Source organism: Cyclopterus lumpus, chromosome 6 (genome assembly GCF_009769545.1).
Source record: "Cyclopterus lumpus isolate fCycLum1 chromosome 6, fCycLum1.pri, whole genome shotgun sequence".
Lineage (NCBI taxonomy): Eukaryota > Metazoa > Chordata > Actinopteri > Perciformes > Cyclopteridae > Cyclopterus > Cyclopterus lumpus.
Window position 1 is genome coordinate 17119127 of NC_046971.1, and position 17807 is coordinate 17136933.

Consider the following 17807-nt stretch of genomic DNA (forward strand, 5'->3'; position numbering starts at 1 on the left):
CTGATCAGTGGGATCAGCTGGGGAAAAAGATGTTGGTAACAAAGCCTCTGTGTAACTTTTTGCCTTTTTTATGGCATCCTTGTGTGCGCTTTGTTTGATCATGTGCGTGCGTGCGATGGCGTCGTGGAAGCACACGCGTAGCAGAATAACGTCCAATGATTTGACTGACTTTCTCTGAACCTAACCTTATCTTTCCCCGACAGCAAACTTTTGTGGACAGCACAGAAGATTCGTAGAACTTCAGATCAGAGGGTGTCAGAGGGAGGACTGACTTTGAAACGTGTTTTGACAGGATACATTTCCACCAGCGCAAATGATGGAAGAGGGGGAGAAACGGTTTTATCTAAAATTACACAACGAAAAAATGCCTGAACCTCAACCCCTACTGCCTCACATATCTTGTGTAGGCAGTAATAATCCGATCGAATGCCCCGACTGCATTTTCATACATGTGATTGATGATTTGACTGCTTCTGTGAAGTATAATTAAAAAGATTTGGGATGAATGCTGCAGTAGCCACGTTTCAGAGAAGCGCACATGGAGACATTCTCACGCAAATGTCCACTTCCTACTTTATATACCCAAAAGTCTTATAAAAAGACATGTTAAGCCAAACTCAAAGCCCAAGAAATCCCACTGATTTAATTTTAAATCTTAACAACATGCCAGGAGAAATGAAGGGAGGTTAATGATATGTAAATGAAATATGGAAAAGTGCTGCAGTGTGAAGAAGAGAATATCAATTGATTTTTTTTTTTTTCTCTTTACGGATCTGCTCTAGTTGCTTCATGCAGTTTGAATGTGTTGGGTTAGTCGGAGCAGTCTTAATAAGTCAGGCTCTCATGCTAATTATTGACTCTAATTTATTTAACAGGCTCAAATGAGCACAAATAAAGCACCTTTACCACCGATGTCTACATCAGGGGTCTTACTACATTTAGCAATTTGAGATGCTGAGCTGTGAATATTAATGCAGTCCTCAGGGCTCAAGAAAAGGAAATGTGTTTGATTTATGAATATCTACTCTCCATACAGAACTCCATTTGGCAGGAGAAAGTCAATACAGAGGAGGGAGAAAGAGAAAAAGGGAACTTCTCTAACGGGCTTAAATCCCGCTAGCAGAGCAGTAGCCTTGTGTTTTGGCTTTGGCAGTGTTATTTGATCTCTGTGTGACTCCTGGCACCATCCATTGCATTTTGCTTCACTTTTGTTTTATTTCAGTCCATGCCCTCGTCCCAGAACCTTTTGTACTTGTCCCAGCCCCCACAGACCAACATTAGACCCCCACAAGGGCTTTGGATGGGTCTCTGACACAGCCGATGGTCACACACTGACGACATTGGCCCCATTCCAATGGGAAATGTTATCTTGAGTACTAAATGGAAAAAAGGAAGATATGAATGAGTGGCCCCACACATAGGCCATTACACTCACATGTATGGGTGCAAGGGTTACATTTGTTTATCATTAACCTCCATTGGTGTATTGCAATGCATATAGTCTTTGTTTCATTTGTCCAGGTGAGATATCCCTTTATGAGATGGGAATAACATTTCATTTGTGGGGCTCACTAGTAGTGAAGAGGAAGCATTCAAATCATTTACCCAATTAAAGTTGCACTTAAACAATGTAAAATGACTATTATATATACAAGTATTGCATTTGAAATGTCACTACAGTAAAAATACTGTTATTTGACAGCTAAAACTGTAGCTGTCAAATAAATGTACTGGCATAAGAAGTGCAATATTTCCCTCTGAAACATCGGGAAGTAGAGGTCTAAAATAACAAAATGGATTTACTTAAGGATAGCACTGAGTTTCACCACTGGTGCTAACGCCATTGCAGAATTCAATAGCAATGTGTCTATCCACAAACCCCACTATAAAGAGTTTTCATTGAAACTGCTTTGTAACAACAAAGTAGTCCAACATGAAAACAGTTGGCAGTGTGTTTTGTATATGAGTAATTGGGATATTGTATCTGGAAAGAGCAGTTGCTTTATGGGTTTTTAAGTGTTATTCTTAAATGCTGTCTGCACCACAACAACTTAATTGTTTTTTTGGGTGGAGGCAGAAATCTCTGCAAAGATAAATCTCTCAAAACTTGGGCGAATAAAACCCAAACTTTCTGTCGGGCTAGATTACTTGAGAACATGGTTTTTGTAATGTGGTAATTTTTTAACTGACCCTTTTTTAAAGCAACAAAGCACCGAAACACACCGAGGGCTTACAGTAGCTGCCTTCAGCATCTCCTCTGCTCCTGATATAATAACATGGCCTCTTTGTTACTATATGATAAATGATTGCTTAAGTTGTGTCTGCTGTTCACTACGAATAAAACACTCGTCAACACAAATTCGTCGTCTCTCCGAAGCGAGGGTGAGCCTCTGACGGCTCATTACTGTACCGCATAGCCATCTGTAACATTAGCTTTATAGAACTGCAGGTCCAACACCAACAGATACCGAGTGCCTCTACCAATATGCTCATGATGGCTCGAGGACGCTGTGTTTTGGCCATGTTTAGATGAAGTGCGATTGACTATTTGAGCACAGGCGCAACATCTAGTGAGCAGCTGTGGGCATGTCTCAGTGGGCCGTAGGACTTAAATGTAAATGATAGCAACCGTCTGGTCGACTGTTCTCTTAAACAAGAAGTCCATAGCCAACGTGGTCTCAGCATCGCCTACTCATGAGCGTGTGCAATGAATACACTCACAGAAGGGGCAGTGAGAGAATTGCAAAAATAGCCCGAGAGTGGGTGTTTCTATATTTTCCTCTCATTGTAGCTGTTGCCTCCCTTCTGTTCTGCTTGTGTGTGTCTGGGTCTCTCAGGAGTAATATCCCTGCACCAGTATCAGTTCTTTCTTGTGGTGGTTGTAAATGTTAAGCTTGTGGGAAATGGGTTACTGAACCCAAATAAGTGCTTCTCCTTTTTTTAGAAGATTGATATATATAGATCTTAATGTGTTGTTATGACAGCACCGGTATCGTTTTTATGGCTTCTAGCTGTAAGTGTGTACACAGTTTTGTGTCCATGTGTGGATGCCTGTGTGGTCCTGTGGGACTGCTCCAGCGCCAGGAATGAACATCAGTCTCCATTACTCTACCCCTCGCTCCCATCCTTCATTCTTCCATTCCTCCCTCCTTGCCCCATCGCACCTCGACCCCCTCATCCTCCCCTCACATTTGTCCGTGAGGTCTTCCTCTACAACCAAGCGAGTTGAAAAAATACTAGTTGTCTCGTCTTTATCCTTTCAAAGAGAGACAAAAGATCTGTAGGCTTGGCCACATGTTCACAAATGCATCAATGCTTAAAAAAAGAGAGGGGGGTATTGTTAGATTGAATGACAAAAAGGAACAGTGTTGTGACAGTAAGCAGCTGGTGTTTCCAAGTGTTGACAGGCTCTGCATTTGCGTGTCGTGTGTCTGTGTGTGTGTGTGTGTGTGTGTGCGTGTCTGTGTGCGTGGACACTCGATGGAGACAGATTGTCCTGTGATTGTTCATTCCTGAGCAGGGCTCTGCTCATAGGGGTTATTGACGGCATCTGCGGGGGAAAAGAAAAACATGACAAATGGCACTCAACCGAATGTGCCACTTCATTTCCCCCCTCAAGCTATGTTCTACTGATCCAGTGCTAAGGCCTAAAACCCAGCATGTTTTTTTTATGACCAGAATGTAAACGGGTCGGAAAGCTAAGTCTGTGAATGGTAATGTGTGGAGAGCAAAACCTAAAAGATTCGCGGGAGAAGCTGCAGTCAAATCAGCATATTTGAAAACCATAGTTTGAGCGCAATTGGTTTGAGACCAATTGCTGCGAGTCAGTGCTAGTAATGTACGTTGCTTTGACTGTGTTTCCATGCTTTTATGTCTTTGTGTGAGTAGGTGTTGTGTTTGCAAAGGGCTTGAGAGCGATAATGACTGTGCTTAGTATGATTGGTGAACTTTACTGTGGTGCTTTCTAACTGTGTGCAACATATAACCTCCAAGCTCTCACCTCCACCTGTGTGTACTGAAAACCTGTAACCGGTACACATTTTGATCCCACAAATTTCCTCTGCCCCCTTGTGTGTGTGTTCGTGCGTGTTTGTGCCACAGGTCTCGGTCTATTAGTGGAGCCTCCTCTGGCCTCTCCACCAGCCCCCTCAGCAGCCCACGGGTAAGTCATGACCCCTCTATGTACTTTCAAACACACACATACACTTGGAGACACACACCTGTTGACCCCGTTCTCATGTATCTAGTTGTTCAGCTACGACAGCTACAGCTCCATCGCCGAGGCTTCTGACCAATGAGCGCTCTCATTATGAAAGCACAAGCAATATACTGGACTTTTCCTCTTTTTTATTAGTCTGAGCTATAGTTTATTTTTCTTCTCCTTAAGTTTTAACTCACACTTCAGATCTACCTTTGCGTTTTGCAGGGATCCACTATAATAAGCTCCTCTTATCCGGTGATCATTCAGACCTTACACGTGTCTATAGCGTTGGATATTTCTGTAAGTAAAATATGCTGATGAACTTTCTCGTGGGACGTGACAGCAAACGACATACCTTCCCCTAAAAGCTTCTTCTCTCGAGCCTTTCTGCGTATTATCCCTGCTTTTGCTTTCTGTGGTCTGAGCTCTGTGGAAATCCAGTTCCAGGAATGCATCAGTAAATCCAACGTTTCTTGCTCAGAGCTGTGGAGCTTGTGGTAAACTTTTCCAGCTGACTAACCTGAGAAGGCTCGGGATTAGCCAGGATCCTAAGACGAGCTCCTCGCGCCACACAGGTTCTGTCGGGCTGATCTCAAAGGGAAATAGATTTCTCAGACCTAGCAAAGACCGGATTGTGCTCTCTAGGATTTGTGTCTGGAAAAAGGGAAAACGGTTTATCAGTGCACCATTGTGGCTACAATTTTACATTTACAAATAAAACATATCAATCAACCTTACAGCAGATATACCATAATGGTCTTCCAGCCCAAATTGTCCTCACAGCTGGCCTTTTGTCTCTCACACATGTCAGTGTCTGCTTGCTTTTCTCTGCTAACAGAGCTCTGTGTGTGTTTTACTTTTTTTTTTTATTTAATTGTGTGTAATGCTTGCCGATCTGGTTGTTCCCGTGTCATTTATGTTTTCGTTTGACATGACTCACTGAATGGTCTAACTGCATGTTTCTTTTCTTTTCTGTCTTTCTTTTTTCTCAATACCTCCTTCTCTTCCCTACATCTTACCTGCCTCCATATTATTTGTCTGCTTTTTCCTCTGGATGTGTGGTTGTTTGTTTTGCTACACTTTTCTGTCTTGCCTTATCCATGTGCTTGTGTGCCTGCATGTGTCCCTTTGTGTTGCTTTGTTTTCTTCTCCTTCTCCACCTGCTCTGGCCCTTGGCTGTATCGTGCTGCGTGTCTTCACGCTGTGTCCTCTAAATCCAGCCTGTCAGAAAGTTCTGTGTACCGCCTCAGTCCCCAGACTTCTCACAGTCCCCTATCACAAGCCCCTGCCCATCCCCTGAGCCCGCCCCCAATCGCACAGGGCCCCGTATCTCCACCCCCAATTCACTCGCTCCAAACAGTGAGCCCCTGCCGGCAGCACTCAACAAGACACAGACACTCCCCACCAAGCCCAAAATTATACCCAAACCCCTCCAAGCCACACTATCCAACCCGCTTCCCGAAACCCCAGATCCAGCATCTGCAGCCAAATCCGAGCCCTCAAGTCCCTGTCAACTCCCTTCACAGCCACCCTCTGCCTCGGTGCCCCCAACCCCTACTTCTCCTTCCTCACCGTCACCCTTTACTCCATCCTCCATCTCCAGTGCTCCATTCCCAAATAGCCCCCAGGTACGGCGCTCCCATTTTGCTGCCAACCCCCAGCTCTCTGTGCCCTTCAGTCCAGTGGTGCCCCTGTCGCCCATCCGGTTGCACCACTTCCACCCCGTGGTACCGGCGCTTTCTTCATTCACTGACCACCAGCCCAAATCTATCCCGCTCATACAGGTTACACCTCACCCCTCCCCTCGAGGCAGCCCCCTCCCCACCCCAAAGGGCACTCCGGTGCACACTCCCAAGGACAGCCCGGCCGGGACCCCCACCCCCACGCCGCCCCCCAGCCCTTCCATCGGAGGCATGCCATGGAGGACACGCCTCAACTCCATCAAAAACAGCTTCCTGGGCTCACCACGCTTCCACCGCAGGAAACTTCAAGGTACTGACATTCTAGCAGATTTACCATTTCTACGGTAAACGCTGAATTATCTATTTAAATCTAGTTCATTTCAACCTTAAATCTAACTTCACCCACTAAAGCAATCTACTTCTTATCTTTCTCTGAGCCTTATACTTTGAACTTTAACCTTGCTTCCACAGTTCCCACACAAGAGGAGATGTCCAGCCTCACACCAGAGTCTTCCCCAGAGTGAGTAGATTCTATACCACCACTTTCATAACTATGCATAGCCTGTCATCCCCTCAGTCATTGGCTCAAACTGGCTGGTTCTTGATAGCATGATGATTCGGAAAGTATTACATCCGCGAATGTTTGATTTGTGCATGCCGAGTTCCCTGTAATGACCTGAGGTCTGGACTGGGCTGGAGAAGCAGCACCGTAGCAGGAGGTATTGGGTTGGTTATGAGGGAGGTAAGGTAGCCTGTGTGATGTTGTTGAGCTCCCAGGGGCCTGATAACTCAAAGTTGGCCTAGATATGCCTGTCTGGTTCGCTGGCTCTTTGGCTTGGCCATTTCCACCTGGCTGAGAAGAACATCCTGTCTGCAAGGAGTTAGAGAGATGGTTGGAAAAGACCTTCTCAGCTGGGATAGGCTTGATCATATTAAAAGACAGTCACACACTAGCTGTTTCCGGCTTCCTATTACTCACTACAAACACAACATTACATAAGTATTTATATATTGGGGAGTGTTTCTCTCTGTGCTGAAGTTTGAATCGAGCAAATTCATCAGTATTTTCAAGAATCTCATAAAATATTAATATACCACAAAACCAGAGTCCATATTGCTTATTAGTGGGTGTAAGTACACTTGGGCCAGTGGTGCATTCATCTACCTCAACCCTTCTGGACATAGAGTTATGTCCCTACATCATACATGCACATGCATTAACACATACCTATAAGGTGAAGTTTCCGAAAACTTTTCTCCCCTGCACAGTCTTAGCTTATTTCCCTCCGGGTATCCTCCGTTGGCTCCTTTTCGTTTCCCCAGACCTGCAGAGAGAGGGAGAGAGAGAGAGAGAGAGAGAGAGAGAGAGAGAGAAAAAACTCTTCACAAGCTCTTCATTTTGATGAGTGGGTTTTAACCAGTGAAAGGAAGACAAACACTCTCTAGTAAGCATAACAATGTAAAATAAACGTACAGCTGACAAACTTTTCTTCCTGTCTTTTCCCCTACAGACTTGCCAAAAAATCCTGGTTTGGTAACTTCATCAACCTGGAAAAAGAGGAGCAGATCTTCATTGTCATCAAAGACAAGCCTCTCAGCTCCATCAAGGCCGACATCGTTCAAGCCTTCCTCTCGGTACACACTCCGTGCTTAATTCCCTGCTTCATCCCTTTGCCTCTACTCCCATCAGATCCCTGCGCCACCACCCTGTAACTCAATAGAAATATGCAGCAGTGTTACCTGTGCATCTGCTGTCTGTTGCAGGACATTGCCTCTTCTAATAGCACCGGTGATTGGCAATGCTATGCGGCAGGCTCTCTCTGAGTGTTTGCTAACATGCTTCTGATTTATGTAGCAATTCAGTAAACTGCTGGTGTTCAGTGCTTCTATTTTCTCTCTGACTGTAGACTCACTTGAGGTCAACAGAAAATCAACAGAGAGCATTGATCATTAGCATATAGATGCTTTGCCCTCAATACCATTTATTGAGCATGTGTGTGTGTGTGTTTGAGTGTATATTTAGATGTGTAGTGTGAGAAATTGAGAGATAGTGTGAATTGTATCTCAAGTGAGTCTGTGAATTGTACCTTGTGTGTGTGTGTGTGTGTGTGGGAGGGGGGGGGGGTTATAATGAGGATGTATAAATACATAAATACATGCGGGAAAGCAGGTAACATCAGGGTTTCCCAGTAAGCGCAGCATATTCTGTATCAACAAACACTCAGCAGTGGGAGTTGATATTCAGTGTACATAATTGAACAAAACCTATTCTCACCCCAGTTAAATTTAACAAAGTCTAAGTAAATGCAAACTCTGCCAGTGCAGGTCAATGTCAAATCTGTTTCCCCATCCCTGGAGGTAGCTCTTTCCCCCTCCGGGTTATGCTAGCTGGTGTTCCAGATAGGAGATTGGCACCTGAATCAGTGGAATTATACCTCTCAGCACACTCATATTAATGGGATGTCAAACCCTCTCCAGCACGATGGCGAAACGTGACAGAGCTCATTTGTTCATTGGGCATACAAATTCATTTTAGGTGGGAGAGTGCAATGTTGTTGGATGACTCAAGATTACATTACAGCTTAAGTCTCCCTGGCATGCATGGCTACTCCCCGAGGCATTAATCTCCTTAGAGTTCCAACTGTGGCTCGTAGTATGTGGAGGGTATTTTAATGAGGGTTTACTCACCTTGTCATTTGCGAGGTGTAGGAAAGAAATTAAGCATCAATGCTCCCTATGTATAATCCCATTACTCTCCATTTTTTACGACCTGTTTTTTTTAATTTATTCCCATCTCCGCCTCTTTGTCCATTTTGCCCTAACTCACTGCTCCTCTTCTTTCTCTCAGATCCCCAGCCTGAGCCACAGTGTGATTTCCCAGACCAGTTTCCGAGCAGAATACAAGTCCACAGCCGGCCCAACAGTCTTCCAGAAGCCGGTGAAATTCCAGGTGGATATCACCTACACGGAGAGCACGGCGGCCACGAAGGAGAACGGCATCTACTCTGTCACCTTCACGCTGCTCTCAGGTCAGGACACAATCATCACACCGAGTTCCTCGCCCTCATTTTCTCCACCCGCTAATCCTGCATGCATTGGGCACAACGAACCAGGTGCAGACCTCACATTTGGGAACCGCCAGGTCTGTGAGCCAATAAGAAGAGAGTAGGGTCCCCAGGCATAAAAGTACAAATGCCAATATGGCTACTTTACTTTTACTAGTTTAACTCGGAGAAACCAATATCTTCTGTGTAAATAAACAAGGGGAAAAAATGCACCATGTTGAATGTAATGGGTAGTTCGTCTTCTAATGGACAGAAAGGGTCAAACCTAGGATCTTCCTGTTGTGAGATGACGGATCACAGGCAGAGTAACATACAGTACACATTATGGGATCTTGAATAAACAGTATTCCATCTCATCTGTCTCACTTCGAAAAGTGTAGAAAAGTATCCCTTACATGCCGAGTGGAATGCTGTCACACTCAAAACTAATAAAAATGATTCCACGTTTGTATCCCAGTCGACCAATAAACCAGAAGTTCTGCTTACAAATGTGGGTTTCTTAAAGTCACTGCCAAAAAGAATGGCTGCCTAAGGTCTTTTCAAAGTTCTTGCAATCCTGAATGTTTGATAATATTTCCCCCCCAAACTCTCTGAGTGTAAGAAGACGAGGTCTGGCTATGCAAGATTACATACTAAGCAATCATCCGTCTTGCAGGAACATGCGTGCTCTCGCTCCCTCTCTTTCTCACTCACACACACATTGGAGCTGAATGGATTGTCATAGTGGCACTTAAGAGCCTGCAGGTTCTTCCCTGTCGCATACTGTATACAGCAGGTATACAGTAACGCCCCTCTCTGGCCTCCATTTATCATCTCGAGCTCTCTCCAGCTCACATCTCACACCATGCACACCCTTACTTGTTCTTCTCTTAATGAATCCATCTATATAGCAGACATACGCACTCTGTCTGCCTTTGTGCTGCTACCTGTTGTGCAACTAACATGTCCTGTTCGTGTGCCTGTGTTTAGGGCCCAGTCGGCGCTTTAAGCGAGTAGTGGAGACGATTCAGAGCCAGTTGTTAAGCACACATGACCAACCAGGGGTCCAACAGCTGTCTGGTGAGTAGGAACTCCTCCTTTTCAAAAGAAAAATATCCAAAAATCGTATCCAAAACCTCTCCACCCTTACCCCCACCGCCTCATCCGCCCATCCCACCCCCACACAAACCACTCTCACCGCTGAAGCTAAATCCTGCCTTCCTCTTCCCCCGTGCTTGAAATCCCTGAGCCGCTCTCCGGTTCTCCAAACGGCTTCCTTTGCATGCCCGTGCCTCGCTGCCATCAAAGGGTGGGAGTTGCTCTCACGCACCGACTGCGGGTCAAATGTTGTCTCGTTGCCCTGGCAGTGAAGATTAGAGTGGAGGTAGGGTAAGCTGATTTGCATTCTGTTACTCCTACTTCCAAGACTGATCGTCGGAGCTTGTCACCATGGCAACACCACTGCACCTCAACGCACTCCCACAATGCACTGCAACGCACTGTGACACCACACCTGCTTTCTCTCTCTCTCTCTCTCTCTCTCTCTGGGTGCTTGTACAATAGGACCCCCTCCCCCTGTTTTCCCTCGTCCAACAGCCTTTTGTGGCGCCTCCAAAGGCACTAAGGAGATATAAAAACCTCTGACAGGCGACCTCAATCCCCACCTAACCGTTCACCTGTGAACTTCGTGCCGTTATTTAAATATCCCCCCATCTTCTCGTGAGTTGTGGGGTTGATGTCTCTGGACCTGTATAAGTCCATCCTTTCCCTAGTGCGGCTCCATCCTTTTCGCTCAACACACACAGTCTGGAAGACAACAAGGAAAAAAGGAGAGAAATAGGGATCCCACTCCTCCCCATCTGCTCTTAGCATGTCCTTCCTTGTGAATCACTGCTCTGTTTGAGTGCGTCTCAGTCGTCATCACCTTGACAACAGCTCCACTTGCTGGTCACATTGGGGAAACGCCGCCAGCCTGAAATGCACCGTTTCTATCAGGAGGTGCGCTGTTTTCTTGGGATGTCAATTTCATCTCATGCGTGAATCATAAACTCGTGTCTCTATGTGTGTGTCTTTAACCCTTTAAACCCATTTCCAATTCCATGTGGGACTTTTTTGAAGAGACACCTGGCCACCATACAGCTTTTGCTCTGTTACTAAACCATACGCTGCTGTATATTTGCTCTGTGGCTTTTAGGCAATATTTCTCACACTGGCACTGAGCAATGAACAGTAGTCATCACAGCTGTTGTGATTATCTTAAGTTTACCAATTACTTCTGATATTTTATGTTTAGGCGTATTAACAGACTGAAGGTTGAAATTAGAATACATTATATTACATTAGGTTCAAATGACTGCTGTGGTTTTCTTTTCAGCTGCAGAGATGTACTTTGTTTAATATGAGAACCATTTATCAATAAAAGGATACGATATGACATCAAAACTTAAATAATTATACCCTATCATTTGTTTTGTCAGTCCAAATTAATTTCCTGCCTTTACAATGTCTCTCATCGTGATATACATCCTTAAACAGGTCAATGTGTGCTTATCAGACATTACAAAATGTGTTTAACTCAACTTCCTCCACCTCCCTACTTCCTTGTGACCTCCTAACACACACTAGTTGTGCTACCTGACCACAGCGCCTATGCAGAAGGTGCTGGCTGTAATTAAGAATAGAAATGGCTTTGCATACCAATGTGTGTCAAACAAAAGGCTTCATCAGGTCTTGGTCATTATGTCCCCTAATCACCATTAACAGAAGCATACCTGGGAGCCCAGCTTAGGAAGACAATAGGAGGGTGTGGAACAATAAAAGGAGTGTAGCACGCTGGAGGACTGCAGAGCAGAACCGGTCATTTAGAGGACGCTGTCTCCGTTTTATGGAGATCATTTTATGGCGATCATTAAGATTCATGAGTGTCCTGCCATTTTTGGAAATGTGCGGATTTGGGTGGAGTGAAGTGACTAAATGGGGAAAGTCTTGAGAAGGGAAGAGGGAACATTCGGGAGAAGTCGGCTGCGACCATTTTCCAGCAGGATAATGGAGCAGGAGAAGCCAACTGTGGCACATTTGCACTTCTACACACTGACACACACATTGGCTACACACAAACACACAAACGTATTCACGATGAGATGAAGTTCGCCGAATTGCTGGACTACTGCAGGCAGTCTTAACACTGGCAGCATGCACATTCTGTCAGAGCAATTCCACTTTCCAACAGCCTTTTATTAAGTGCCGACACACAGACACAGACTCTCCGGTCCAGTGCGAGTGTGTGTTTTGTCGTCTGTGCAGCAGCCCCGATGCTGTCACTGTTCATTTGTCGGCCCAAAGGACTCTATTGTGCAAATGCATCTTCACATCCTGTGAATAGGTGGCAGGTTTGTGACAGAGTTTCCAAAGTTGCCCTGTGCGATAGCGAACATGAACAAAAAGAACTCTGACTCTTTATTTGCAGTGGGGCCCTGCAGAAAGAGCGAGTGTGTTTAGCTGAAGATCATTTGTATGCATACTTATACACATACACACAAACACAACCTCAGCAAGTTAGAAAGATATAAACTTGTGTTATTTAGCATATTCACCTATTTTATTCAGCACACAGCTTGAGCTGGACTTGTTCTTACTTCAAAGAGTTGGCACGGTGATAATGTAGCCACCCGGCATGTTTGATGTCTTTGTCCAGGTTTAATCGTTAGCTGCAGTGTCCAACTCTGAACTGAAGTGTAGAAATGTGTTGATCAAAGGTGGCCCAAACTTGACTGTGTTAGATGCACTTCACTTACAGAAGCCACAAAGGCAGACAACCTCAGCATCAGTGGGAAAACGAAGCCTGCCAAATCTCCACAAACAAAAAAGGAGAGGAGACACGGGACTCATCACCCTTTATGGGCGACGGTGTCTTGAGACTACCAGCGTTCCCATTGTCCACCTTCCATCATCCGCCCGGCTTCTGGCTGTCTCAAACCGCTCTGGGGCACCGACTCACGCAGACGTCACGCTGCGCTTCCTCTTTCTGCATCGCACAGTTTATGCGTTGGAAGACGCGTACTGTAGTTTCAGGCTACGGTCAGCGGCCCTATTTGCTTTAATTTCCCGTTTGAGATTGAATGGCTCTTGTGTGTTTCCATGGGTTGTGCTGTTCCATATGCATGGTCTATCGTCCTGACACGGCTGCTCCAGCAGCTTTCATCCTCGCTGTGTCCGTCAGTCCTCCTCGCCTCTGCTTGTTTCTGTCTTACGTGTAGCCTTGTCGCTGTCCTGTGAAGCCCATTGTTCATTAGTTTGTTTGTTCTCTTTCTTCTCTCTTTTCCCTTTTTTGTCCTCTTTCCCCCTCCCTACCCCCGTCTGTGTACCTAGGCAGCCCCCTGAGTAACTTCTTTGACGTAATAAAACAACTTTTTTCAGACGAGAAGAACGGACAGGTGCCCTACCCGTCTGGCACGCCCACCAAGCACTGCCCCTCGCCCATTCACGTCCGGAGGCACGAGCCAGAAAATAATGACACCAAATGTCCCGCCGCGGGCCGAGACAGAGTCAAGTTGTCGGTGGCATCTTTGGGGTCACAGGAGGAGTCTTAGAGCCAGAGGCTGTGTAGTCGAGCCAGTGCTAAAAACCCATCCCAGTATCACTATAATCCAGTGGCACAGAGAGAGAATATATGTACATATGTAGGTGTACATAATAATTTGTGTACATTCTTTTTGTATAAAACTACTTTATATAGATAGAAATATATTAAGAGAATCTAAGTAATATTTTATAAACAGCATACTACACACACAAACACACACACACACACACACACACACACACACCAGTCGTTCCACTCCCTTTTTCATTACCCCTTAGCATCCACCATCCTCATCCACCCCTCTACCTCAACCATCTAATCGTCTATGACCTTTGCTCTGATAACCTGTGTGATGACCTGACTTGTTTCTGATACCAGGAATTATCCAGAAAACCTATTAAGCCCCTCCTCCTGCACCCTGCACCCTGCTCTGTTCGCCTTCCCTCGACCACCCTTCCACCCCTCCCGAGCACGGCGATAGAGATGGACATTTGTTGACGGAGGACGTTTTTTTAGAGGTGCGCTGAAAAGGGGGGGGTGTGGGTGGTGGTGGTGGTGGTGGTGACCATGGAAACAGACCCCTTCATCCAGACTTCTACCTTCATCTCCCTCTGCGCCCCTTCTCCACCTCTGGCAGCCATCAGTAGAAGTAGAAGAAAATACATTGTGTGTTCCCCCATCTTAGGAACACACAGACACACACACATGTGCACAACTAATCCACACAAATCCCAATGAAACAGAAAACGGACACACTCCTCGGACCAAGACGCCCCTTTTCCTCTCAATGAGTATTCATCATGTGGAAACGAGTATTTTACAAAAAGACACGACACACACAAAACATGTACACGCTTACATGCACAGGTCCAGTTTGCACAGAAAACTCTGGGATGTATTAACAAGAACATGAACAACGACAAAAAGAAGATGTGGAGAAACGGACTGATTCAGAGGAGGAGAGAAGGGGGAGGAGTTTTGTAGAAAGCCCCAACGGCCGACGCGGATGCTTGCTGGATTGTTTGCTTTTTAATGTACTTACTTTGTGAAAAACTGGGTTTAAAATATTAACTGACTTTATTAGACTTAATACTATTGCTGCAAATTAACTGGAATTGTGATTTCAGAGAGGAGCTGGGTGTGAGCAGAACATCACGGGGGGGGGGGGTGATTTATTGGGGTAGAGGGGAGGGACGAGGGCGGGTATTTGGGTATTTAAAATGAATGATCTATTCTGTTGTACAGACTGATATCATTTCTTATGTATAAAAAAATGAAATGTCTAGTTGTGACACTATGTTTAGATACCATAGGGTCAGGTTGCTAAACCTGCGACCTGCCACATACTGTAATTTTAAATTCTTCTGTGTATTTTTGTTACATGATCATTTATGTCCTTGTTTGATTGAACTAATTATGACCAACACATTCCTGTTTGTGTTATTTGCAGCACTTTGTCTTTGGTTTTCCATGTATACCTCTTTCTTAGCCTCACTTACCAGCAGTAGAAGTAGAGGAACAAAAAAAATGATGACGTGACCAATGCAATTGTGGATATTTTTGTATTTCTGTCCTTATTTATTCACGTTTCTTCATCACACTGTTTGATTTCCTAATTTATTATAACTTGGCTATTTATATGAACAAAGCTGTTAGGTCAGTTGAATGTTATTTATTACCCTATTGTGTGTTCGTAAATGGGGCAACATTTGAAGAAAAATATTTAACTTTTTTTCGGTTAGTTTTGGTCTACATTTAACAGAATTATGTGAACATCGAGTAACAAATTCTCTCTTCCCTGACCTCTCTGTAGAGGGAAAGAGAACTTGTGGCAACTCTTGAAGAAAAAAAAACATTTACCAGTAATTTAAGAATGTAGACTTAGCCTCTTTTTGGAGAGGGAATATGCTCTTCTATTGATATTTGTCAGTTTCATATTATTGTGCGTGTAGGCTGGGCCTGAGGAGAAGGACTCTACAGAGCCCAATCTACTTCTTCTCTTTGTAAATATACAGACAAACCGTGGGGGTTGATTGTCTTCTCAACCATGCTGGGGATTCCTGCTCTATGCTTTTAGTCTGTAGTGCTGTGTGCATGTCAAACATGAGCTTTTCTTTGCATGGCTTTAGTGTTCATGTTCCATGCCAAACTCACTCCTTCTCTCAGCCTTCATCGATTCTCTCTCCACAAAATGACCTTTTAAACCTTTTAAATCTCCTCTCTATCCCCTCTCTAGCCCCTAATTCTTACCCCGTCTGCTTTTATTTCTGGCCTTCTTTTTTTTATTGTTCCCTCCATCCCGCTAATCTTTCCCTACCTCCTCCTCTTATTTTGTGCACACCGTTTTGAACGATGCTTCCTTTCCTCTGTACCTCTCCCTGGAAGGCTTGGATGTCTGCTCTCTCTCTCGCCACCTGGTGGTAGAAGAGACACAGTGAGGGGATTTCAGTACACAAACACAAAGCAATACCCTATCGTTCACTTTCCTTTCTGTTTTTTTAAAATGGGAAACTAGCAGCACCAAGGACATCTGATGATTCTAAGGACCAGAGCGGTCTTTTGACAGAGCAGGAACCAAACTGACTGATGTAATCCCCATATAAAATAACTGTGAGCATCTACAGTGCTGAAACAAATAAACTCATTAAGTTATGGTGTGGTTGTTTTCCTTCTTTGTTCATGTACGGGTGTATATAAGTGTGGACCTATAGAGTAAATATCCGGGTATGGTGTTTTAATACTCACAAATAATAAGTGCTATAAAGTTCAAATAATTACAGCTTTTTTCTCTGTATACATTTCTTGTAAGAACTTGATATGAAGGTCTTGTCTATTATACATAATAAGCACAATAACAAGACACTATTGTACATGTATGAGGCTTAAAAAAACTCATAACAAGGTTTATAAAGTATAAGTTGTGGACTTAATGTCAGCACTCATAATGCTTTATACTTCCTGTTACACAGCAGATGATAACTACCATAACTTTAGCCAGTCATGAAGACACATAACCCTCATGTATCACCTAACAAGCCAGGAAGGTGCAGATCTCCACCAGGTGTGTCTGTAACGTCCACTGCTGAAATGTGTGATTCAAAAATATATTCAGCGGTCCCGAAGTCAGTGTAAACCGTCAAGAATTCTAAATGTTATCATTTTACTTTGTTTTTGTCTTTTATAATGGTTATTTAACACATAAAAAACAAAAAAAATGTATTAGTCATTGTATTACTGTATGATTAAGAGCTGCTTGGTGCTAATGTAATGTGATCATATTTCCCTTCAATATCTATTTTCTATTGCTGTGAAAACAACTCCTTCAAACAGCTGCATTTATTTAAGTTTCATGCCAAAAACTAAATGTTACCAGATTCCAAATGAACACATCGCGTTATAATTGACCTTGGCCTGAAAAGTATTTTTTACTATGCTGACTTTTTTTAATAATATTTTAGGAAATATAATATTTGTTATGGCATTTTATACATACTATATTGTGAACTTTATGACATTTTAAGACTCATTATGCCTTTTTAATATAATTATGATTATGACATACTATACTGTTCCGACTTGCTCACAAGCCATAACATAATGCAGTGGTTCCCAAACTTTTTCTGTCAAGACCCCCTTTGATGATATAGGAACATTGGACGACCCCCCCCCCCCCCCCCCCCCCCCCCCCCCCCCCCGCAACCCGACCCCAAATTTTTCTTGGTTTTTAATGAATTGCATTATAATGCATGAACTGTATAAAATATTTGTATTTCTTTCTAAAATAAGTACATATCACTTCACAGTTTACTGTCAGGGCATGACAGTTTTCCAATTGTTTTTGGAAAAACTCAAGGTGCTTGTTAATATGTTCGGGGTGGTGGGTTTTCAGGTGTCTTTTTAATTTAGTGGGCTTCATGCTCTCTGCCGCCAGTATTTTAAGACATAAAACCCACTGGGGTCTCTCATCCTGACCGACAATAGTGCTTGTGAAGCCCAGAGACAGATATGCCTCGCTATATTTCCTTGCCTTTACCTTAGTTTGAGACGTTGTCGAGGTGGTCGCGTCGCCTGTTGCGGCTGTAACAGAAGTTCCATCGGATTTGCGCTTTAGACCAGTCACAAATCTGTCCATCTTTGTACATACTTCCTTCTCTTATCTTTATCTTTCTCTGTCGCTCCGTATCTTTCTCGCTCTGTGTCGCTGTGTGTCTCTCTCTCTCTCTCCCTCGCTCGCTCTCGCTCTCGCTGGTTTTGCCACAGTCGGTCTGTGACATGAGCCGCTCTGGTGGCGTGGTTGG

The 17807-nt window shown here is 44.2% G+C and overlaps 1 protein-coding gene across 4 annotated transcripts in view; it reads left to right on the plus strand.

Moving 5' to 3' along the window:
* Positions 1–14658, plus strand: part of brsk2a (BR serine/threonine kinase 2a) — a 145096-nt gene extending 130438 nt beyond the window's left edge. For 3 of the 4 annotated variants that reach the window (XM_034535772.1, XM_034535771.1, XM_034535773.1), the window contains 7 exons: positions 4102–4162; positions 5986–6193; positions 6355–6403; positions 7395–7518; positions 8732–8912; positions 9918–10007; positions 13344–14658. In XM_034535772.1, coding sequence (XP_034391663.1) covers positions 4102–4162; positions 5986–6193; positions 6355–6403; positions 7395–7518; positions 8732–8912; positions 9918–10007; positions 13344–13516 — 886 coding nt within the window. In that variant the 3' untranslated portion in view covers positions 13517–14658. Of the gene's footprint in view, positions 1–4101; positions 4163–5985; positions 6194–6354; positions 6404–7394; positions 7519–8731; positions 8913–9917; positions 10008–13295 lie in introns of all 4 variants that reach the window. The other variant, XM_034535774.1, reaches the window with a different exon arrangement.
* Positions 14659–17807: the final 3149 nt, after the last annotated feature.